Here is a 25,072-nt window from a genome sequence, read left to right as displayed (position 1 = left end):
ATAATCATTATACCTGGTCTCCTCCAATATGGAGGGCAGCGTGCTACGTGATAGGGGAGGCTTGGAGGGGGGGGCGCTATAGTTCTGAAAAGTTTGAGAACCTTAGAAATGACCTAAATGTTTTCGGTATCTGTTCCTGTTGAATCCCGATTCCTCCCAGCTTTCCGCTTAAAGGTATCGTGCGTCTTTCATGGGGCGAAAGACACGGACGTTCTTTTTCCACTCGACTTCAGCACTTTTTGTTTTACGACCGGGTCGTCACACTGATCTCGTCCAATTATTAGTCCAATCCCGGCTTGATTTTATGGTCGGTTTGTCTCCTTTATGATGGCCCATCCGTCACTCTGAATCGTGGAAAGGGAGCCAAGGAGGGAACGCTAGAACACGATCGCAAACTAGAAGAACACGTTCACACCGGGGGTGCAGCCCTCTAGACGAGGATCCGATACCATGATTAAAGGTCAACAGGAAAGGGCAGGGAGTAATTCCAACGGGGCCATTTATGCTTATTAATCATTACCCGGTAGAAGTTATCTACGTGTGTCGGATTTCTTTTAACTCCGTGAGCTGTCTGTTGGCTTTGAAAAGGTAGTCTGTGAGTTGGATTAAAGGAGGATGAATGGCCTTAACCTACCTCTCTGTGAGATAAGCCGCATTCCTTCTGTGGACTTTTAAAACCTCCTCCTCAGCACTTCCTCTAAGCCTATATTATATTGGCTCAGGGCGCAATGACCGACCATCAAAGTTCTTGGCAAAAGTATTATCGTCTCTAAATAATTAGATCTGTCGAGTCATTAATTTGGGGGAACAGGTTGGAACAGAAATGTGCAATGCAGAGCAGACTGATATTTATTGTCCTCAGTATCAGATGGTTTATCGCTCCAAGTCTTCCAAGGTGATAGAAGAGGGGTCTTTCCTTTCATGTCTTCCCTGCGCGATGGGAGTCTGGTTTATTGTCTCCGTATCTGGTTTGTTTGTTTGCGTAAACGTTTCCCAGCTCAGAAATAAGTGCGTTACAGAATTACCGGCACTCTTTTACCGAGTGGAAATCGTCCACCATAGTTCAAAGTGGGGAGTGCGTACAAGGAAAAGCACCTGAACGCGGACCGTCGCTCTTTTAGGGGCTGTTTTGCAGCTGGTGGTTCAAAGGCGTTTGGGAAGATTCACGACGGTGTCAGTTCTGCTAAGTTGCGGGGTATTTTGCGTCTGCCAGGAGGTTAGGCCAGATGGATCTTTCAGTATAATAATGAGCACAGACGAACATCCGAATCAGCGAGACGTGATCGCGGGGGTCACGAAACCCAGGTTCTGTAACCCCGTGGTCTGATTCGAAAGGGAATCGTTCACACGAGCGGACCGAAAACATCTACCAGAGAGAGAAATGTTCTGCAAGGGGTCCAAGAACCTTCTGCATGTGTCTCTAACCATCTTAGACTTTTATAGGAAGAAGCTCCAAGGAAGGCTTCATGAAGTATTAATTGTGGTCATGCCAATAATAATAATAATGTACGTAATAAAACTTCTGTCGAAATCATTTTTACTGTGTGTATAAATTAGGTTTATCAGTAAAAGATTAATGCGACATGTCTTTCCTCGTGTATTCTTACAGCTCTGGGAAATTTCCTCTGGAGAGATGCTTTTGTCGGTCGTCTTTGACGTCAGCATCATGTCAGTGACCCTTGACCCCTGTGAGTACTTCCTGTTCTGTGGAGGAAGTGATGGAAATATCTTTCAGGTGTCCCTCTGTAGCACGGTAAGTGTAATTGTTATCTAATTTGACTAGCTACGTGTTCATCTGTTTCCATGTGAATGTAATGTCATATTTCAGTATAATTCATTACACATGCATGGTGTAAAAAGGTTCAGTTTATCAGTAATTGTGGGCCCTATTCGGTGTCGGAAGTCACATCGATATTTGCGCGGATGCAAGCGGAAAGTATGTTTATTTAAACGGGACGGTGTGTAAAATCATGTGTGGCTCGACAGAAGGAGAGAGGGAGAGGGAGGTAAAGAGAGGGAGAGATTATTAGGTATGCTTACTTTCCCGTGATGGATAAGACTGTGTACTTTGTGTAAAAGGAATACTATTCATGGTAAGCTCGAGTAAACAATTACGTTTTCAGCCTGGACTTAAACACCGAGACTGTGTCTGAGTCCCCGAACACTAATTGGATGGCTGTTCCATAACTGTGGGGCTTTGTCAGAGAAAGTTTTTCCTCCTGTTGTAGCCTTCACTATTCCAGGTACCAACAAATAGCCTGCACGTTTCGATCTAAGTAGGCGTGGCGGATCATAGAAGACCAAAAAGTAGCAAGGGGCAGGTAGCAAACAATCCAAAATCACGAGACAAAAACGTAACCAGCGTAACCTAGTAATGGTCAGGCGATCAGAATTAACAAGGGAATCCAGGATCAAAGAAACCAAAGGACAATAGCAGAATATCAATATCAATAAACAAGACTTGGAGCGTCAGGAACAAAGAATACCGATCAGTACTACACAGAGGATATGTTTAGTGTGTGCTTATAGAGTGGTCAGAGGAGATTGAGTCCAGTTGTGTTGTGTGTATTGAGAAATCAGGTGACAGTGTGTGTATGTGCTGGAGGCTGGAGTCTAGGGGAGGGGGTAGGGAGAAGTGGGGGGGCTTGGCATGTTTGTCGGCTAGGAGCAGAGTCCCTAGCCGATTCCAGCGTATCCATGACAGCGAGGAAAGTTCCTTGTATTCGTTCACCTTACCTTGTCCCTCGTGTTCGCGGTCACGATACACAGGTATTTAAGTAGATTTTCTGCATGGCTCATTCAGATTATTAAAATCTCCTGTGTGTAGTCCATGCCTCAGAGGCTGCCAGGGTTTTTATTTATTTATTTATTTATTTACTTTTTGGAGCAGATGTTTCTGAGCTGTTTTTCTTCTCTAGCATCTAGACCACCACCTTTAAACACAAACACTTGCATTCAAGGATTAATGGATTGTCATATTTATATACTTAATATTGGCCTCTACTGGCTGTCCGCTGATTTCCGATCGCATTTACAATGCCCACAGCGTTGTGTTCCGCCCTGCCCGACTCCCGTGAAAATGTCTGAGTAGCGTCCAAGTCCGTAGGTACATCTGAGGTCTGAATAGCGGTGTGCGAAATTCGGGTGTTAACTCCACACCGCACGCACCGCGTAACTCAAATTTGCGGGACTGTAATGACTCCGGGTCGGATGGAGAAACGGCGCTTCGTGTACCCATTCGTTGTATTTTTGCGTTCGCAACGGAGTTGCAGTTAAAACTCGAGAGAGATCTTTTCAGAATAATTACTGGATGGAATGAGATTATTATTTCTGGTTCTTTCTAAACGACTTGAGATCCTGTAGCGATCACTTCCGGCGAAGTAATGACTTTACATCGCACGTCCGATGGGCAAACATGCCGGAGTGGTGTCATGCAGGAGAGTGCTGCATGACACCAGGAGAGTGCTGTTACCGCTCTGTGTACGTCTGCTTCGGTACCAAGTCGGTACTAAAACTCAAAAACAGTCAACGGTACCAGATTTTCATTAGTACCGGGTCAACCCTGACAGGTGATCAGGTGGGAACGTTTCATGGGTGCAACAAGAAGACATTGGAGCCAAAGCATCAGCAGCTCCACCGGTCACCATGGCTACGTCCGAAACCGCATACTTACCTACTATATAGTAGGCGAAGTACTGTACACGTGTTTCTCTCGAACGCTCGTTTTCCACTTTCGCCGCTATTCTTGCAAAGTGTGTAAAAGCCGCGCCCCTTAAAGATCCGTGCGGGTAGTGTACCCGTGCTTTCAGGAAGAGCGGCTGCTTCCCCGCGGTATTTATTCAAGCAGCCGAGTTTAAAATCATGGTAGCGGTTGCATTCTAAATGTTGTAGAATAGTTTAATTCCAGTGTATTATTGCGAAAAAAGAAAAATCCTTGTTTTTGCTTGCTTCATGGTTAGCATACGCGCGTTTGACGCTAATACGGTCAGGAGTCCTTATTAAAGAGCTAATGCTTTAACTTTTATTGGGGTAAAATAAATGTGGGGGGGGGGGGGGGGCATGATGGGGTTGACAAATTGTATACACCAGAGGCTTTTTGACGAGCGATATATCTGAAATGTTTGTCTTTAATATCAGTCAGAGAAACATTTCTGCTCTTGTCTGGAGAACTCTCGTAGCTTTAATAATGCACGACTTGAAGTATACAGAATGGCGTTTTTAAAAAAATACATACATTATATCGAGATTTAAGTTTATTCATAAAATAGCGTGTTGCTCAATTAGCATGTTTTTGTGTTTTGCTTTGGTACCGAAATTGGTACAGAGTACCGTGGAGTTTTACTGGTATCGCTACCGTGACAACCCGAATTATTTCCGTTTAACAGCACGTGTGTTTCCGCTTCTACCACGGCGCTTTGTTGCGGAACGTCCGCGAGACAGGTCCGTTCCCGTTAGCGCCGCGTTATAGCAACGACAAACATTCGTTCTCTCCGCCTCACAGAAACGCCGCCTGTCGTCGTGCGGAGAAACTGGGAAGCATCGACGACGCTGTCTTGAGGATTTTCCCGTGCTGCGATGCTTTACAAAGCACCACGGCGGTTAAAAACCCGGACGCACAAGACCCCTTTCATGAACGTTCAAGAAACCGGCCCGTACCGGATTTCGCCGAGTTTTTCGCGTGATCGTTGCAGCCGAAAATTTTTGTGCTTTTTAAAAAAAAAAAAAAATTCTTTATGTAGAACATTACGTGAACTGGCAAGATTTCAACTCTGGAAAATTGCGTCTTGGCCCAAATCTGCGGAAAATCTGTGGTAATTTTGAGGAATTGCTCAAGTCCTGTAAACTGTTGCTGTTTTCATTCCAGAGCAATATTAATTGAATAGGTGAAGGAGTACGCTCAGCATACAGGTCCTTCATGTGTTCCTTCAGCGTTGATTCACTGTGACAGGTTCACCTCTTATGAAAGACTGCTTCAGTTTGTTTGTTTTCCCTGCATTGGGTATTTTCTGATGTGTGAAGGTTAAGACACGAGCAGAAAAGCGTACATCGTGATAAGGAGGAAGGATGTCAGAGCCTTGGCCCTCAAAGATTCGGTTCTTATGTGCTGTCACCTCAAGCCGCCTTTCCGCAGGAAGACGGCATCAAAGGGAATTTTCAGTTGAATCAGTAAAAGGGTCCAGGATGATACTCGGGTTTATGATATCGGATGCTTACTTTTATAGAGATCCTTTTTCCTGTCTGTTTGGTTGAGGCCTGTGCTGGAAATTAGGACCGCTGGACAAAGATCACAGTTTAGTGTACACTTTCGACCCACACGGACGTATAACGTACCATTTGAAAGCGTTACAGAGGCGGCTTCCTGGTTAATTGTAGTCTCTCTGAAGGTGTTTACACCCGGTATTAATTTGTGTCTCGTGATTGGATCACGAGTGGTCAGCTGAGACAGGTAGGCGTTAACACCTGGCGTTTTCATGCGTCTCGGATGAGTCAGCATCGATGACGTGACTAGAAAGGGTTGAAAACCTGCAAAAAAAAAAAAAACAACACGTCACTAATATCAGAACTCAAAAGAAGACGTGTATACACCGATCAGCCATAACGTTAAAACCGTTGAATATTGTGCCGCCAAAACAGCTCTGACCCGTCGTGGACTTCACAAGACCTCTGATGATGCGCTGGGGGAACTGGCACCAAGACGTTAAAGCAGATCCTTTAAGTAGTGTAAGTTGTGAGGTGGGGCCTCGGTGAGATTTGGAGGCCGAGTCAACACCTTGGATTCTTTGTCATGTTCCTCAAACCGTTCCTGATCACTTTCTGCAGTGTGGCAGGGCGCGTCATCCTGCCGAAAGAGCCCACTGTCATTAGTGAATAGCGTTGACGTGAAGAGGTGTACTTGGTCTGTAACAGTGTTTAGGTAGGTCATGCACATGAATGCCAGGACCCAAGAACATTCCCCGGATCATCACACTACCTCCACCAGCTTGACTTCTTTCCATAATGCATCCTGGTGCCATGTCTTCCCCAAGTAAGAGACATGCACGCACCTGGCCTCGACGTGATTTAAAAGAAAACGTGATTCATCAGACCAGGCCACCTTCTTCCATTGCTCCATGGTCCAGACGTGCCCATTGTAGACACGTTCAGCAATAGAAAGGGGTCAGCATGGGCACTCATGGGTGAGCATTTTACGCAGCTGAACCTATTTCATGTTCTCCTTTCATTAATCACATCAAAGGAAAATCAACTCCAAAGTGGCGGAGGTCAATAAACGAATTAAATGTGAATTGCCGGCACGGTTACCGCGTAGTGTGAGCGCGGACACCGCTGCGAGTGTTCAGGCATATTTCCCTCACACACGAACCAGACCACTGTACTCAGGGCTATCCATTATGGGGAGCGCTTTATTTGTCTTGAATCTCTTACATTATTTCCAAGACACATCTCATTAATCTGGAGAGAAGACATCAGTATACACTGTAGTCCTTTTTAAAGCTGGTCCTAATATAGTGATCATTGTCTAACACTAACAGAGAGAAGTTATAAGCTCAGTATCTGGTGATTCGTGTGTTGCATACTTTCCGACAATTCGTTGTGCTTTACCGCTGTAATATTCCTCAACGTGTTATGATGCAACAACGATAATAATAACAATAATGTCCAGTGCCTTGTCTTTTTTTCTTTTCGGTTTCAGTGAGCCTGGGCCCACTGTAGTCTTGACCGCTAGTGTTCCCACATCGGAACTTAACTGAGTGTTAAAACATATCAGATGATGTGATATCTTACATCAATACCACATGTATTACCGATGTGACCGTTCTAGAAACATGGTCTGGTTGAAAGAGTCAGGAGGTGTTGTGTATTGTTGCGGAAGGCAAATATTATTCCTAGCTTATACAGAAAGCTTCCTGTGATCTTAAAGTGCACCTATTATGTTTTTTTTTTTTGTCTTTGTTTTTTTAGATATTACCTTTCATGTAGTGTGTGATAGAGCTGTTTGCGAATGTAAAAAGTCTGCAAAGTTTCAAAAATCTAAGCGCACGACAAACGGAGTCATCGACTCCCGACAGAAGGAATCGATTCTGAACAGCTGAATCGAGTCGTCAGTGATTCCAGACTTTACTTCCTGTACTAATCTACGTAGGTTTGTAACACAAAACCCCGCCTCTGGCGTTCATCGGCTGCTCGCTGACGGCGCTAGACCGATCACAACAGACTGGGACGTCTGACCAATCAGTATGCTCTCTGAAAGGAGGAGTTTAGAACGAATCCTTTAGGACGGATCATTTAAGGAGTCGTTTGTGACACTGGGAGGAAAACGGTAACGCTGCAATTTAAATTATGTGTTTTTTGATCTCGGATGCATGCATTAAAAAAATTTGACGCGTTTCAAAACCATAATAGGTGCGCTTTGAGTTGCAAAAACGACTACTGTGTGCATCTTTGCCAGATCTCAAATCTCAGGCTGTGGTGTTTAAACTATATCTTTAATAGAGAGCCGATAAATGAATGAGATTATTCTGTTACTGGGTATTATGTAGAGATTGTAGCATTCAGCTGGTTTGTAACATGAGTTATCATGCTAGCTAACATGATAGCTAACATGAATAATAGTTGTTAGTTATCCATGTCTAATGCTTTCCCATGTTCCAAGGGTTCCTTGGCACTAATTTACCATCAGTAACTAAAATCAGTGTATGATTGGAGGCAGATTTCTTTCTTGTACTTGTACTTTCATTTTGTCCTTCAAGTCAACTTCAGAGTATTTATTTTGATTAGTAATTACACTTTTATTTATGGGAAGATGACACTGTACAACAACTATTTCGCTGCCTGAAAAGTTTTGAGTGTATTTTCGGCTGCTGAGCTCGAAATTCACCTTGAAAACTTTTACATGATTGCATAAAAAATGTCAACATTCTCGTCACTGCTTATATGAAACTTAATTTAAACCGGTTTCGAATTGCTAGATTGAATTACCGTATGTAGAATGAGCGTGATCATCCATCCATCCATCCATCCTCTATACCGCTTATCCTTTTCAGGGTCACGGGGAACCTGGAGACTATCCCAGGGAGTATCGGGCACAAGGCGGGGTACACCCTGGACAGGGTGCCAATCCATCACATTCACACACCCATTCATACACTACGGACACGCCAATCAGCCTACCATGCATGTCTTTGGACTGGGGGAGAAAACCGGAGTACCCCGAGGAAACCCGGGGAGAACATGCAAACTCCGCACATACAGGGCCACGGTGGGATCGAACCCCCGACCCTGGAGGTGTGAGGCGAACGTGCAAACCACTATGTTAACCAGATGTTGGTACTGACTGTTTAAACCGTGCGATTAGGCCATGTGTGGTAGAATAGCGCAGTGGTAATACGGCAGGATATATGTATAACGTATGGAATAATATGTAGAACACCTGGGTTCGATCCTCAGTTTAGGTAAGAGTGCTGTGAAAATACACGATCGGATCATGTCGGATGTTCATCCATCCATCCATCCATGCATTTTCCGTACCGCTTATCCTACACAGGGTCACGGGGGCATCCTCGAGCCTATCCCTGGAAACTCGGGGCACAAGGCAGGGGGACACCCTGGATGGAGTGCCAACCCATCGCAGGGCTCAATCGCACACCCATTCACACACCCATTCACACATCAGCCTACATGTTGGATGTATGAAAACAAATTGTGTTAATATACCTCACTTCAATCACGAGGAAACCGTGTGCGCAATTGAATCAAGTACATTTATCAAGCTTTTTTTTTTTTCCTTTTCCTTTCCTCAGTGCAGCAATGCAGCTTGGATACACCAAGTACTGTCGTTTAATTTGTGAATAGAACAGCTGTGCTAAAAGGTCTCATTACATTAAAAAGGACTGGCCATGCTGTACGGATATGCTTCCAGGACCGACAAGTGTGGAGCATAAAGTACTTGTCGACCCAACAGAGATCATTTTGCCTCCTCTTCAAATAAAACTCAGGTTGATTCATTTTATTTTTTTCCCTTTTTTTTTTTTTTATTATTTTCTTTATGAAAGCAATAAACAAGTCAAGTGAAGGATTTCATTGCTTGAGACAGATGTTTTCCAAACGAACTGAAGCCAAGATAATCTTGGTGCAGTCAGTGATGAACCCGGTGAAAGAATCTCAAGACACTGCAGTGATGGAAAAACCGTAGCAGTGAAACTGGAATCCAAAAGATGTTGGCAGATTATTGCTGTACCCTTCGATGAGAAGCACCAGATGCAAATCAGCAGCAGAACATGAAGTACTTGTCCACAAGTAGCACTATCAAATGATTCAACACGTTCATTAGGTAAAAGTGGGGGCACGATGGGGGCTTAGTGGGTAGCACCACGTGTTGCCTCACGCCTCCAGGGTCGGGGGTTCGATTCCCGCCTCCACACTGTGTGCGCAGAGCTTGCACGTTCTCCCCGTGCTTCGGGGGTTTCCACCGGGTTCACCGGTTTCCTCCACCAGTCCAAAGACATGCACTATAGGTTGATCGGCGTGTCCAAATTGTCCGTAGTGTGTGAATGTGTGTGCGGTTGTGCCCTGCGATGGGTCGGCACCCCGTCCAGGGTGTCCCCTGCCTCGTTCCTCCAAGTTACTCCAATGTTACTTCTAGGAGTTGATGTTTTTAGTCGGCGGTACGTCAAACGGAACTTAATAATGACTTCCAGGCCTGGTGAGTCAGAGTGAGTGTGGGATGTTAACCCTGGCAACTAGGCTGGTGTTGAAATAATCTTCGTCGAGAGTTAAGAGAAACGCGAGTTGTGCTCGTCATACTCGCAAACAACAAATACTGAGAGATTGAATGTTTTCTGCACAATCGAATCCTGCCAAGGACGATTTCTTTTGTAGTTTTGGACAACCTCGGTGTCTTTTTAAGCACTCAATCGTTCATGTATACACTGTGGTAAACATTTTGACGTTTGTTTGAGATACTTCTTTTGTGCAGGGAACAGGCCTTCATTGCGGTAGGCTTCCTCCAGCCTACCCTCTCTCACAAACTCTTCCAGTTTCACAAACTTGCGTGATGTCTGTAATGCATTTTATTGTTTAAAATGTAATGCTTGGATTCATTTCTGCTAATTATGTGATTTTTTTAAAAAAAATTTTTTTTAAATCCTAGCCGGACCGGAGTGCCTACTGAAAAGCGTTCATATATGAAAAGGAAATAAATGACTTTTCGCGGTCTGTGGCGTAATCCGTGCCTTTGAACTCCACTTGTCATGTTTAATTAAGAATCCTTGAGAAAGTCATTTAAACAAAAGGAGGTGGTAGTGGGGGGGGGGTTATGATTTGAGTCAGCAGCAGTGCAGTTTAGTAATCTGGACCACCCATGTATCTGCGGCGACTTTTTCGCCCCTAATTGATGCAATTAAGTCAATTGATCAAACCCGTTTAGAAGATGATCAGGGCCAAAAAACACACTTTAAACTAATGGATGTCGAGGCGAGGATCGCGCTAGCTTCGTACCTGGATCGTGAGCTCATTTGCTTAGAGCCCGTTCTACGAGAGTGCAACATCTGTCTTCCTTTTATACTAAATGTTTCTCTCTTGCGTTTTCTCTCTTTCTTCCTTTCTTTTCATATCGACAGGCTGCAAGTCGGGATAAGAACTTCCAGACGGATGGCGAAGGCAATCAGCTGTTCAAAGGCCACAGGTAAACTGACGATCACTTTTAGCATACAGTGCGGTCTAGCTTGCTCTTTCACTGCTTTGATGTTCTGAAAGCATCTTACCAAACTTTTTATTTGGATTTTTACCCAGATTTTCCCCAGTTTTGTCAAAGCCAATTCCCAACGGCTCCTTTATTGCTTGACAGCTGCCAAGCAGTGAGAGTGATGCCTAAGGCTGAGAACGCTGATATGCATGCCGATGTGTTGTAGGCGTGTTTGTTGGCGGGAAAACTTTTTTTCCGCCCCACCCTTTTTTCTTTTTTTTTAACCAGTGTAACTGGCAGTCATGTGACCATGTTGAAATATGGATGGTCTGTCCCAGATTATCTCCAGTTGCCTGAGGCATGGTAATTTCATAGAATTCAGGAAGGGAACCCGTCCTTATCTGGGTAACGACGGATAGTGTGAAAGTAAAAGAAAGTTCATTATGGTTTATACATGAAGTATTTGTTGAACTAGTCCACTGTTCACTAAAGGAGACCTGAGTGCAGGACCGTATGTGGGAATTGCATTCCCGAGACCATCGCAGCAACCGTAGTCCCAGCAACCACAGCGAGACCGTCCATGTGGAAAAACTATTTCATGCTACTTCAAGGTAGGGCATCCGGATGGATCAGGCATCCGGAGTGCAGAAATGGTCAGGATCTCTGGCATCTCCATAAAAACGTGTGGCTCAAGAGAAGGAGAGAGGTAAAGAATAGAATGTTCAATCAAACTCTGGTAAACATTTAAATGTATCCAACTGATCCTCTGCCCGTTGGATAGCCTCGTTCGGAGACCCTGCAGACAGTTGCCCTGGACCCAGCCCATCGTTCTTTCTGGTGGATGTGTGATGAAGTATTGTACTACCAGAAGATCGAAGACCTCTCTGGTGATGTTGCAGGTTGCAACCCACTCGGTCACGGACCATCCACACGCAGCCGGCACGCTCTTGAAGAATCCACGTAGGCTTCCAGATCGTCCTTGGAGACATCTTTGCAACCGTGAGCTGGTGACATTGTGGCGCGGATGAATTGACCCCAGCAGGATCGCTTGCGCTTAGCAGCAAGCTCCAGAGAATCTACCGGTCCCTGGCCCCCTTGTACTCGCACCTCAAAGCACAGTTGGTCTTCAGATCACTGGGCAAGGATGGCTTGACGTCTAGTGGAGGATGGCGACGGACACGATCGTTTCGGCAAAGTGGAAGGACTCCACGGCGGCGTAGCAGTCCTCGAATACCGAGTTTCGGCACCTCTGTGACACCCCTGGTCAATCACGAGGTGATTGAGGATGCTGCAGGCCGGAAATGGAGAGAGCAGAGATGTTCTTTTTCTTTCTATCCTTTCTGGTGCTCTGGAGTGTGCACAGTATGCACAATCCTTCCTTACAGTTTGCTTTCTCTATCATCTGACTGCCATAATAACAAGCCAGAGAGCAAGGCCAATTATGCCTTCGGTGGTCCTTTTGAAGCAGGAGCAGGTTTTCATCCTGAACCATCATTTGTTTAGACCCACGTTGATATTATTTAGTGTGCCATATCTGAGCACAGCCAGAAAAAGGAAAAAAAAAAAAAAAAAGCATTCTACCTGGCAAGGGCCGTCCTCTTTCTGTCAACTGAAGCATGTGTAGTGTTTGCACAGGCAGGTGATGTGATCATGCTCCATCCTCGAGTGGGATACACGTGCATAAATAATGCACCCCAAGCGTGCCAAGCGACACCGGCTCAATTGCAAATCCGTGTCTCGTGTGTGCAGGAACCTGGTGACGTGCCTGTCCGTGTCCATGGACGGTACGCTGCTGCTGTCAGGCTCACATGACGAGACCGTCAGGATGTGGGACGTTCAGAGCAAGCAGTGCATCCGCTGCATCAACCACAAAGGTGAGTTCCACCCACTCCTCTGGCAGCATCTCTCGCTCTTTCCTGCATTTTAAATCGCGTCACGCTCTAAAGCTCTACTCATAAACATCCGTGCTTAGTCATGTTTCCAGCACTCGCCAGATGACCCGTATGCCATGCACTCTTGGAACGATACCAGAGATCTCTGTTTGCTTCTAAGCTTTGTAGCCATCGTTTCAGATGGATCATGGAAATAGGATGTGGAGTATTATACAAAGAGAATACAACACGAGCAATGCAATCCAAAGAGCGCCTTGCGGTCACGAGTTACACCGAAAGCCACCCAGTACCATGAAACTACTAGTCTGTCCGAGTCTTTTGTACACTAGAACGTAGTTTTGGAGAAATCTGGCCTTTGTTAATCAGTTTCCCTTTTCACTGACCAACTTTCTCAACTTACCCAAGAAATATTCTAGCGTTTCGGTCATCTCCACTGTTTCCAGTCAGGTTTTCTCATCTCTAAGCACAACAAGCGAAGGCGCGCTTCCATCTCAAACCTTTCCGAGAAGTAACGGAGTAAAGTTTTCAGACCTGGAACGGTTTCCGAAAAATGACGAACGAGACATCAGGTTTAGGAAAAAGTTCGTTTTTTTTTTTTTTTTTTTTTTTTTTTTTTTTTTAATTAACCACAGCATTATCGTCACACTCAAACGAGCTCATTTTTGGTTTCACGTCCTAAAGGGAAGAATTCATTAGACTCGTTTGGACTCGTCACGGAAAGTGTATCAACACGCACCAAAACATGTCTTAAAAAAAAAAAATAAAAAAAGGAAATTTCGCTTGAAGTTAAAGAAATAGGCGTGGTATTTATTGAGGTGAAAGTGTGCGGGAGCCCTGCACATTGGAAAATCTTACTGCTGGGGCTGTGTTCAGACTGCATGAACACAACGTGTTCTTTCTGGTCAGTATCAAGGCCTTGAAGGTTTTGCCCGCATCCCTTTCCCTTCCCTTTTCTTCTTGTTTGGAGCCCTGATTAGCCGCTTAACATACCGATGACTTGGGTCATGTTGACTTGCAGCCAATATTTTGAAAGCTTTTTTTTTTTTTTTAAATATTTATTTCAGTGCTGCCAAGTTCAGTTAAAGGAGTTAAATTGCAGCACGTCACCTAAAGTCTAGTTTAGAATTTCTTCCTAATGGTCGAGGTATGTTTTTTTTTTTTTTTTTTTTTTTTTTTTTTTTTTTTTTGTTTTGTTTTGTTTTTGTTTTGTTTTTTCCTTCCCTAACTGAAATTCTGGCAAACGGAGAGAAGCAGCAGGTTGGAACTGCAGAGTCAATCTCAGCTTTCATGACACATACAGTGAGGGGAAATAAGGATCCGCACACTGTTATTTTTTTTGTTATTTAATATAGTCCTCCTGCATATATCCACTTCAAATTTACCCACATACTGTCTCCTGACTTTGCACAACAAATATGTTTTTGTTTAGTTTTTTCCTTTTTGTTGTCGTTGTTTTTTTTTTTTTAAGCTGATAGGGAATGAAGTATTACAGTTTCAATACATCCACGATAAGAAGGGCTTTATTTATTTATTTATTTATTTATTTATTATTTATGTGGTTTTTTTTTTTGTTTTTGCTTTGTGCTTCGCCCTTTTTCCCCACTTGAAAATCATCCCAAGGTTATGAGGATCTCTCCGATGCAGTTGCCATTTCAAAATCCTCTATAAATCATCAATGGGATTCGAGTCAATTATCGACGAGGCTGCTTTCCTGTTGAAACATCCATCCTCTGCTATATCCGAACACGTCAGTCCGTTCACGTTCGCCGTCCACACGGTGATGCGTGAAGCCCCAGTGTCGTTTGCAGACAAGCAGCTCGTATCACGATGAACGCGTCTCCTTACGTCACGAAGCTTCTTTCTCCGAATACGGCAGGCTGTATTATCGCTCCACGAGAGTTGTGATTGGTGTAAATGTTTTCAGACGTGCATCTCTGCGCTTCTTTTTTTTTTTTTTTGCTTTCGTTTTGTGGAGATTATAGGAGATTTCAGGTCGTCCTGCAACTCGTAACCGCTGGCTTTTCTCTTACCTTACTGATCGTTACGAGGGAGCGCGTCGTGAAACTTTGGGTGGCGCACCTGTCCGGGGAATCTCAGCACATGTCCTTCCACCTTTTTAAATGGACCGAAATTAATTGGACAAACTCCTATAATACTAAATGACATTTTTTCATATTTGATTGTAAAACCTTTAGGGTATACATAGGCATCGCCAGATGCTGGGTTTCTTCGCCGTTCTTCTTCCCGGCCAGGCCTTCACTCCAGCTGTCTTCAGTTCCTGCCTGTTCTTGGAGCATTTTCTGTCATACAGGCGGTTTTGTTTACCAGTGGGAAAAAAATTCCGTTTTTTCAGCCGGATGACTGGCAATGGCAGCTCTTTGGATTTCATATCGAGAGTTAACAGCAGCACGTTCCAAATGCACCTATACCACATGTATGCGACGTCGACTCCAGACATTGTATCCTCTCACTTTTAAGCGCAATAATGAGAGAATAACACATTATCTGGCCACGGAACAGCTGAGAAGCCAACTGTTCAATTACTTCTGGTGAGCACGTATTAAAAAGCGCTGTAATTCTTACACCGTCTACCTGATTCGCAAAAGTCTGCACTACCGCTATCGAACTCCGATGTATCGTCGTCGACGGCTTTTCTGCTCGTATTTTTCAATGCGACGTCAAAAGACGTTCGCGTCTGTAAATTCGAAGCGGATATATGCAGTGGAAGTATAACGAAACGACGAAACGACCTCGACGATGATCGTCGGCGTCCAATAGACGTGCAGTGACAGATGCGCATTTAATCGGGCGGAGAAGGAGTATGATCAGGCTTCGCCGCCTGTCTGAATAGGGCACTTAACACTGTAGTACCTGCAGTAATTAAACAAGCATCAAGAGCTTTTGTATTTTAGTTAATAACCTGCCATGTGCTTGTCGTTCATCCCACTAAGTCTTCACAATCCCTCTAAATCTCAAACCGCCGTTCAGCCTCGTCGCCTCCGTTCGTTGTTGGAAAAAGAAGTTCACATACCATCCCCACATACAGTTGTTTTTTTTTGTGTTTTTTTTTTTTAGGTCATTTTCCAGTACTCCTTTCTTTAACATGGAAACTGCTTGTGAATTGAGAAACGCTTTCCATTTGGACAAAATAAATAAATAAAAGAAATCTTTTCTATTTGAGTGTTTATTCAACACTTTCATCTAAAGCATTTGATCTGGAAGGCAATTAAGCCCACTTTCACGCTTATTCCCCAGATACTGTTGATCCCTGCCCTCACTCCCTTTTATCTATTTTCATTAAGGTCTGCAGCTAGACACGTATGTAGCTGAGCATCGAGCCAGACCCAAACAAATCATGCCGTTTTACAAAATGACTTTTTTTTTTTTTTTTTTCCCGAGCTCAACGCGTAGGCAAGAGCGGTTATGTATCGGCGTGTCGGAGCGTCGGGATTATCAGACACGAACGCATCCTCCTTCGTAACTGTCGACATGGGAACAAACCCTTTTAATCACCCGCTTTTTAGGTATCGTCAGTGATGGCGAAGGGCGAACGGTGTTATAGTTAGGAAAAACACGCCGGAGTGCAATAGGGCAGCAAGCTCGGTGGTTCAAAAAGAAGGCGGCGTTCGTTAAAAACACCGCTCGCGCTCAGCACGAGCGAACTCTGTCAGATGTGGCCGGCTGTGCTGTCGAAACTCGCGTTAATTACACAGCCGATTGCGATCTTGACTCGGCAACTTCAATCCAAATAATCCTGGAAGGACTTGAAGCTGGAAGTCGATGACGCTGAACGGAATGCATCCTTACTCATAAATATTCCCGACGAGTATCGTATCGTATCGTATCGTACAGGGCATCGTGGCGTACACTCTACTGTGTCTTCAGACATGACGATAGCGTCCAAAATAATGGACTATGTAATGAATAGGACGTGATATCAGACACGGAGATCGTCGGAGACACTTCATTAAGAAGCCAGACAAGTTCTTTTCTCATCCCGTCTCGATCTCTGCTCCGAAGATCGGAGCGGGGGGATCTGATACCGAGTGCGTTCTTTTACGAGTCTTTGCTAGGTGTCGAAGAAAGTTTTCAGTCCTGCAGGTCATGGACGATTCTGTTCTGATAAGTCTTGACTGATTTCTTTCTTTCTTTTTTTTTTTTTTTTTTTTTTTTACTTGTCTAGGCTTCATCACTTTCCTGGCATCCTCTGTGACTCACAGCTAAACTGCAGCAAAACTTAAGGTCATATTTACAGTCAATACTGATCAGACCTAGATAGATTTCCCAGTAGTGTTTCAGTACTGTGAGCAAAAATAACAGAGCATCACGCGCTAAGCTACTATAGCTTTCAGCGCAGATGGCTTCTCCATGCTCTTGAGTTTTAGTAACTCTGTCCTTTTTTTTTTTTTTTTCTCCCCCCCCTCCATTTCGCTCAGATTCTTTTCTCGTCTTAGAAAGACGTCTTTGAAAACCGAGGCTTGTGCGTAGCGCGAGTTGTTACTCGTACAAGGAATTTGCCTTGGTGTGCTGGTGCCGAACAAGAATCGTTACATACGAGAAGTAAAATCATATTAATGAGATAAACGAGAGAGAAAGTTATGGAAATGAGAAGCGTGAAAACAAAACTATAAAGCTATACGAACTATGAGCGTAAATATGGAAATAGAACGAACTAGGAAATGAAAAATAAAGATATTAACATGTACATTAGTGCAGGATGTGCAAAAGTAGGCCGGTGGAACGCATGTGAAACAACAGCGCGGGGTCGTTCGTTGATGTAATGTCCACGGAGGCGGATAAGACACCATGGTGTGGGTCATGAGTATTGTTAATGAGGTCGAAACTGGTTTTTGTGCCCACGCTGAGAGGGGTCAGCCACAATCTTAACTGCCCACTTCATGGTCCTGGAAGTGTACGGGTCATGAACGGGTGGCGAATGACACGCTGCAGTCTGTCCTGAACCGGATGCTGACGCAGGAGGCGAGTATGGACTCGATGATGGGAGTGTAGTGCACCATCATTGTCTTTGGTAGGTTGAACTACTTCAGCTGCCACAGGAAGTACATCCTCTGGTGCACTTTTTTTTCATCGGAGAGCTGATGTTCAGCTCCCACTTGAGGTCCTGGGTGGTTCCCAGGAAGCGGAAGGAGTCCACGGGATCGACTGGCGAGTCAGACAGGACGATTGGGGCAGGTGGGGCAGGGTTCTTCCTGAAGTCTACCACCATCTCCATTGTTTTCACAGCATTGTGCTCCAGGTTAGTTCTGACTGCACCAAGTCACCTGATGGTCAACGGTGTGTTGAAATCAGATCTGAAATCCACAAACGGGATCCTGGCGTAGGTTCCCGAGGAGTCCAGGTGCTGGAGGATGAAGTGGACGGCCATGTTAACTGCGTCACCTGTTGGCTCTGTAGGCAAACTGCAGAGGGTCCAGGAGAGAGTCTGTGATGGATTTGAGGTGGGACAGCACAAGGCGCTCAAAGGACTTCATTACCTTAGATGTCAGAGCGACGGGCCTGTAGTCATTAAGCCCAGTGATCCTGGGTTTTTTGGGGACAGGGATGATACTGGATTGCTAAAAATAGTTTAAAAAAAAAAAAAAGTATTCCTGAGACAGCTCAAGAAACTTAGCATTGCACAACTTATTCTCATTGCATTTACGTTTATATTCACCGCATTTGGCAGATACGCCAAACGTTTGTGGACAACTGACCATCACACCCATTTGTCCTTTTGGAAACATTCCAAATTTAGTCCCCCCTTTGCTGTTAGAATAACCTCCAGTCATCTGGGAAGGCTTTCCACATGAGCATTCATGAGGTCTGGTACTAATATTGGATGAGGGGGTCTGGGGTGCACTCAGTGTTCCGGTTCATCCCAAAGGTGTTCAGTGGGGTTGAGGTTATAGCTCGGTACAGGACACTCGAGTTCTTCCTCTCCAACCTTTACAAACCATGTCTTCACGGAGCTCGCCATGTGCACAGGAGCATCGTCATGCTTGAACACGTTTGGTTCCAGTGAATGGAAACTGTAATGCTACAGCATACAAAGACATTCTATACAATTATTTACCTCCGACCCGGATTCCCACAGGAGGTTCATTTCACGACCTGGGTTCAAGCGCTGAGAAGAGTCTTGTATGCGTGCCTTCCTCGGACCTTCAGGGGTGGTGGGTGAAGTGGAGATGAGATGGTATCATAAGCTGGTCGGGCTCAGCTGCTGCATCGTCCAAAATACAACCACCCCTTGCAGAGTGGTCGGTCAGGAAACCCCCCCAAAGCCTCTCCAGCAAGTGTCCAGATAAGCTAACCAGCACCTCTCTAACCTCTTTCTTAGTAAACGCAGTGACTATTGCGATATCACAATTTTAGTACCTTCACATGTAGTGCACACCACCAATCAGTCTATTTTTTTTCTTTCTTTCTTAAATTCACAGGCAAATTCTACTAAATCCCGAAGGCTGGGATTTGCACAGACTAATGTGCCCTTTTCCGACACCCCTCTATACCAGTATATCTTCTACACCTCACTCCATAAGCCTTGGCACAGTGAATAACAGTGTCCCCCTGTATTAGAGCTGTTGAGATGTGATGTGTAGAGGAACAGCACTCTGAAAGCTGTTACAAAGAATACAATGCAAATCAGTTCGGCTTACGGCTGCATCAGAGCAAAGTCGTCTTTGGAAGCCTCGCGAGTCGTGCGAGTTCTTTCACGTTGTCGCCGCCATTAGCTACACGCGTAGCTTTTTTATTTATTTATTTTTGTAACGTTCACCCCCTCCATCCCTGTGGGAGTTTACCGTGCCGAGAGGCTGTATCTGCAGTGTGTTGGCAGCGCTTGCACCGAGCCCACCGCCCTCCCTCTCTGTGATTCCATAACTTTGTGGTTCTGTGACCCTACCTGGCATTGTGCACAGTTTATGAATGCGTGTCGCAGTCGGAGTGGCCCAGGCCATTAGTGTAATTCCAGCAGTAGGAGCCAGCACGCAGTAAATCGATGGTTGTAATTGAGTGAGAGATAATTAGCCAGCACTGATAGCGCACGACAAGGAATAAATAAATACACCAGGCTTCTCGCACGACATGCGGCATGGGATTCAAACAGACGATAGGTTTATCGTTTGTTTAATGCCTCGGTTCACTTCTACTGCTTAAGTCCACTAATAAAGGTAATGTGCCAGTTTTGGATTAGAGAGTAACCAGATTTGCATTCTGTTCCGTTTGATTAGCGGGTACGTTTTACAGGCTCCCAGACGGACGGACCGCCCCGGTCTTCGGCTCCCGGCGCCCACCTTTTATTTCCCTATCTTTTATTTATGAGGTTCTCAGCTGTTAAGCTGGGAATTTACATTTACATTATATTTACTCATTTGGCAGATGTGCAGCTTGGGAGCGAGTCAGAACGCAGTCCAAGCAAAGAGATGAGCCGCTGAGTGTTACGGCGTAAAGGTGGAAATTCTGGCACAAACGTCTCGTCACGTGTATGGAGTGGTGGTTACAGCACCCACCCCCACGTCACCCCCCCCCCCCCCCCCCCCCCCCTAAAATGCGACGTATAACCCGGTTTTCATGACTAAACACATACCCTGGGTCTCTGACACACATTCTCACACTTCTGTCACTCTCTCACAGCCGAACCAAACGCCACTCGCGCTACTCAAGACTCCCCGTGATGCGAATGCATTATTCAATTCCCCGCGTCAACTGGAAGGCAGACAGAAATTTGGAGCGCACCTCGTAATTCTTTAAATATGGACTCTTTTTCTTCTTGGGAACACGTACTCTTTCGGGAACACGCAGCGCGCTCGACATCGCGATGAGTTTGGCGGGGTCATGAACCGTAAAGTAAACTTTTACGACGCATTTTTACATTCGTTTATTTTCTCAAAACGGTGAAAATAATGATCCAAGTTTCAAACTGCTGAATGTTCGAAAATTACCCCGGCATGCAAATGCAGGCCTAGGGAATATTTTTATACTGTAGTAGCTGATTTATTTATTAATTTATTTTTTTTTTTTCTATTCCAGTCGCGTTCATTAATCAGCGTTATGCAGTCTCGAATCGAAAGTGCAAAAGCCTTTAGCCAAACTGAATTTCAAATATTAATACGCTCACATTATTATTTAACGCGTCGTATTGATGTTCGTTGTTATTTGCCCGTAGAGGATAAAGTAATGTATACGAGCAGTGTGTGTAATTAATATATTGTTTTTTTTTAAGAAATCTGGGACTCGGCATTATAATATAATACAGTCGAGTCTTCCTGAAGGGAGAAGTTTTGAAATGGAATAATTTGGACAACAAAATGTGTGAGAGAACTTTTTCCGTTAGTCTGTTATTTGAAAGTCTGAAATCCCAGGTCCGTTTTTTCTCAAACGTCCTTAACTTTCATGTTTATTTCTTGTAAATACTATACACCTACGTCCAGATTTATTGTGACTGCATATCGGTAGTCTAACCGAACAAGCCTTCGGTGTAGTGTTGAAGCATCAAATCAGCCAGTTTGCGGTTCTCGACTCGGCCTTCCGACGTTTCCACGTTTATTTTTGTACTTTCCTACGAACGTATCAGCTGGCGTCAGTACTGTACGCTCTCCAAGGAAGGTTCTTTCCCTTCGTGTCGAGGCTTTTGACAATCGGAGGGGATAATCTCCAGGTTCTCTTGCATTAAATCAACACGCACACGGGCTTATTCTTTCATTCGAATCAGCCTTTGGCAGGAAGCTCGGTGCACTGATGAGAAATTAGCTCCCCGCCCAACCTACGGGCCCGTGCTGATGGGAAAGTCTGGTGATGGAGTATTTGAAGCCTTTGGAGAACTCGGCCACGATTAACATTTAAACGAAATTCATCCGATGCCCGTAAGGGCTTCGGTTCCCTTCAAAGGAGCCAGCTGAGGAGAAAGCTACGCGCTCGTGTACATAAACCTGTCTGAGCTCGCCGGTTTGCGAGCGCGGCGGTTCGACAGCGTAACGTTCAATTTCCTTTTAAAGCTCAATCTGTGCTTAATCTCGACCTAAGACGCTGACATTTAAGTTAATGCGGTTATGTCACTACCTAGGGGGCAAACTGTGAAACATGGCAAATTCTTCCTTGTATGTCGTGCTATATATATATATTTTTTTTATTTTAGTAGCAGTACAACTTGCCAAGCTTTGTGGTCTGTAATGGAATTTAAGTTCTCATGATTGGGTATTGTAAGGAGCTACCCATTGGGAAGCAAATAAATAAATAAATAAATAAATTCTACCCCCCTCCTGTTAGTTTCTTGTTGATTTTGATTCATTCCTGATTCAACGAGGCACATCTCTTTCACCTCGCTGCCGAATCCCCCAGCCTATAAGTGCAGGGCTATAATACAGCGATGATTTTGTTTTTATGGCGCCGTCTGAGAATCATTTGATAAATTCATAAATGTTTTGGAGAGGGCCTTTGCATGTCTGCTCTATTTCTCTGACTAGACAGCGTGCACACAGAGAGGCGGTCCTTCATTAATAAATCAGGGCCAGTTCACAGAAAAGAGTTGGTCAACCCTGAAATGTCTGCCAGTGAGGAATTGTGCAAATCATTATGGGGCAGTGGTGGCTTAGCGGTTGCTGATCGGAAGGTCGGGGGTTCAAACCCCAGCACTGCCAGGATCTGGGTTGGTGATCGGAAGGTCGGGGGTTCAAACCCCAGCACTGCCAGGATCTGGGTTGCTCATCGGAAGGTCAGGGGTTCAAGTCCCAGCACTGCCAGGCTGCCACTGTTGGACCCTTGAGCAAGGCCCTTAACCCTCTCTGCTCCAGGGGGCGCTGTATCATGGCTGATCCTGCGCTCTGACCCCAACTTCCTAACACGCCGGGGTACGCACAGAAAAGAATTTCACTGTGCTGTAATGTATACGTGCCCAATGAAGACTCATCATCATTATTATCCTTTGTATCATTATGAAACTTATGAAACCCTCATGGCATAGTGTTGCAATATGCTAGTCTTGTAAAGTTCCAGATGCTAATAAAAGGTGAGAAGAGATATTGTTAATGTGACCCGTTGGTCGTTTTGTTTTTTTCCCATGCGCTTAGAAATGTCTCAAAATTCATCCAAATCGTACAAACCGTGAAGAAATAATTGTAGAATCAAACTATAGAGTCACTCGGAACGTAACGAACGCAGAAGGAGGTACAATACTCGTTCAAGCCGATTTAGTGCGGCTCGGCTTCGTATTTTTGTACTGCCGCTTCGTGTGTTTCAGGTATTTCAGTTCACGCGTGCTTAAGGACGAACCGTACGGAAAGCCTCATAGATTTGGGAAAGACGTCCCGTCATTTATGCTTCAGAAACCAGACCGTTAGGTTAAAAAGACTTCAAATAGCATCACGTTGCTACAGTCGGTCAGTACTGTACAGCTTGAGCTTAAACGCTGAAACGTTAGCCACGATAGCAATACGCAGATATAAAGGCTACAATAAACGGCACAGTTCATCCGCTCACGACTGAAACAAATCGACGACACACAGGTTTGCCGACACTGACCACTGTTATGTAGTTTTAAAGAGCAACCGGTTGTACGTTTTATCGTTTAGACTTACGATTAATGTTGTGGAAGCGCGTCTGCAAAACAAGTCAGTTCCCGTTATCGCTTTGTTTTATAACCGCTATAAACCGTTCCCTCACCCGCCTCTCTCTCTCTCTCTCTCTCTCTCTCTCTCTCTCTCTCTCTTTTCCCTTTCCCCCCTCAAAGACGCGAAATAAATGTAGCTCGCCACGCTCCAGAGAAACTGCGAAACCTTCCGTTCTGTACAATTTATAGTGTCTGAAAGCTTAAAGTAACAGCTTTACCTTTGACTTACAAAGCGCTGACACTGGAGACTCCTTCCAGAATGGTACGTTTTCACCTCACATAAAACTTTATCAACAATTACATACTTTTGATCATTTTTTAAATCAGTCCCTGTGTCCATAATGTATTAATACAAGTACGTTGTTGTTGTTGTTGTTATTATTATATATCATGGAGGCATTCTGTTATAGAAAATTCATCAACACCGTCTAACCAATAAGAATCCACTTTAATTATGACTATAAGGATGATGAGCGGTCACAGCAGAGTGAAATTCTTTTCTTCGCATACCCCAGCGTGATAGGAGGTAATAACCGTGTTCAGAGCACAGGGTCAGCCGTGATACAGCGCCCCCTGGAGCAGAGAGGGTTAAGGGCCCGATAGTGGCAGCTTAGCAACGGAAGATAAATAAGGAAGGAAGGAAGTAAATAAATAGATCATTTTCACTCGACGGATTTAATGTATCGAATGATTTTCTCGCGTAAACAGGGCTGTGAGTTTTGTAGCCCGGACTCTCGATGATATTTGGCCTTCCTCACATTTTAACAGCTGGAAATATCTGGTCAGAGGAAAAACTTTCTTGAGGCACAACAGGAAAGGGGGGGGGGAAACCCGATAGCGCTAATTAGGACAAGGAAGTGTCTGTACTCGCCTGTCAGTCACGTTGCTTGTCTTTCCTTCTCGGACTAGCATTGGGGAGTTTGGGAGCGTGGCTTTGGGGGAACACTGCACGTCTTGGCTGTTTTGATTCTGAAGTTTTAAAACAGCTCGCTTCAGCAAAACACTGCCAAGATCTTTAATTATCTTTAGTACCTTGAAGCCGCTTAAGGTTTCCACATCGTTTACGTCGTCTGGAACGAGACTTTCCAGAAATGTGACTCGGCCGCCGCCGAAATGACACCTTGTTGTCGAACGCGTTAAATAAGAACGACGGTTCGACATAAGACGCGTACCATTTAAAATAAGGGAGCAACAGTAGCAGAGGATATGTACATGTGCAGGAAACGTCTGTGTGTGGAACTGAAAGTGGAGCGTGGCATATGTAGGGAAATATGTACGGTGGTGCTTGAAAGTTTGTGAACCCCTTTGAATTTCCTACATTTCTGTGTGCTAAAACATCATCAGATTTTCACACAAGTGCTAAAAGGAGGTAAAGAGACCCCGATTAAACAAATGAAACAAAAATATTATACTTGGACATTTATTTATTGAGGAAAATGATCCAATATTACACGTGTGAGTGGCAAAAGTATGTGAACGTTTGCTTTCGGTATCTGGTGTGACCCCCTTGTGTAGTAATAACTGGAAGTAAACGTTCGGGGTAAGTGTTGATCAGTCCTGCACATCGGCTTGGAGGAGTTTAGCCCGTTCCTCAGTACAGAACAGCTTCAACTGTGGGATGTTGGAGGGTTTCCTCACGTGAACTGCTCGCTTCAGGTCCTTTGATAGAACGACTTGTGTGCTTAGGATCATTGTCTTGCTGCATGACCCACTTTCGATTCAGTTCACGGAAAGATGTCCTGACATTTCCTCGGAATGCAGTGTTTTTTCCTCTCTCCGAACATCACGGTTCTCATTTAAACCGAAAAAAAAAGTTCTTTCTTGGTCTCACCCATCCATAAAACATTTTTCCAACGGCCTTCTGGCTCGTCCTTGTGATCCGTAGCAAACTACAGA

At 44.6% G+C, this 25,072-nt stretch overlaps 1 protein-coding gene across 1 annotated transcript in view; it reads left to right on the top strand.

The window, feature by feature from the left end:
- The window catches only part of wdr18 (WD repeat domain 18), a 71,179-nt gene that overhangs the window by 33,980 nt on the left and 12,127 nt on the right, over window positions 1–25,072 (top strand). Inside the window, exons 5-7 of the mRNA XM_017477719.3 lie at window positions 1,610–1,753; window positions 10,617–10,681; window positions 12,431–12,555. Coding sequence (XP_017333208.2) covers window positions 1,610–1,753; window positions 10,617–10,681; window positions 12,431–12,555 — 334 coding nt within the window. The remainder of the gene's footprint in view (window positions 1–1,609; window positions 1,754–10,616; window positions 10,682–12,430; window positions 12,556–25,072) is intronic.

The sequence above is a fragment of the Ictalurus punctatus genome, chromosome 10 (genome assembly GCF_001660625.3).
Source record: "Ictalurus punctatus breed USDA103 chromosome 10, Coco_2.0, whole genome shotgun sequence".
In the NCBI taxonomy this organism is placed as follows: domain Eukaryota; kingdom Metazoa; phylum Chordata; class Actinopteri; order Siluriformes; family Ictaluridae; genus Ictalurus; species Ictalurus punctatus.
Note: the sequence above shows the minus strand (reverse complement) of the source record. Positions and strands in the feature narration are given on the sequence as shown.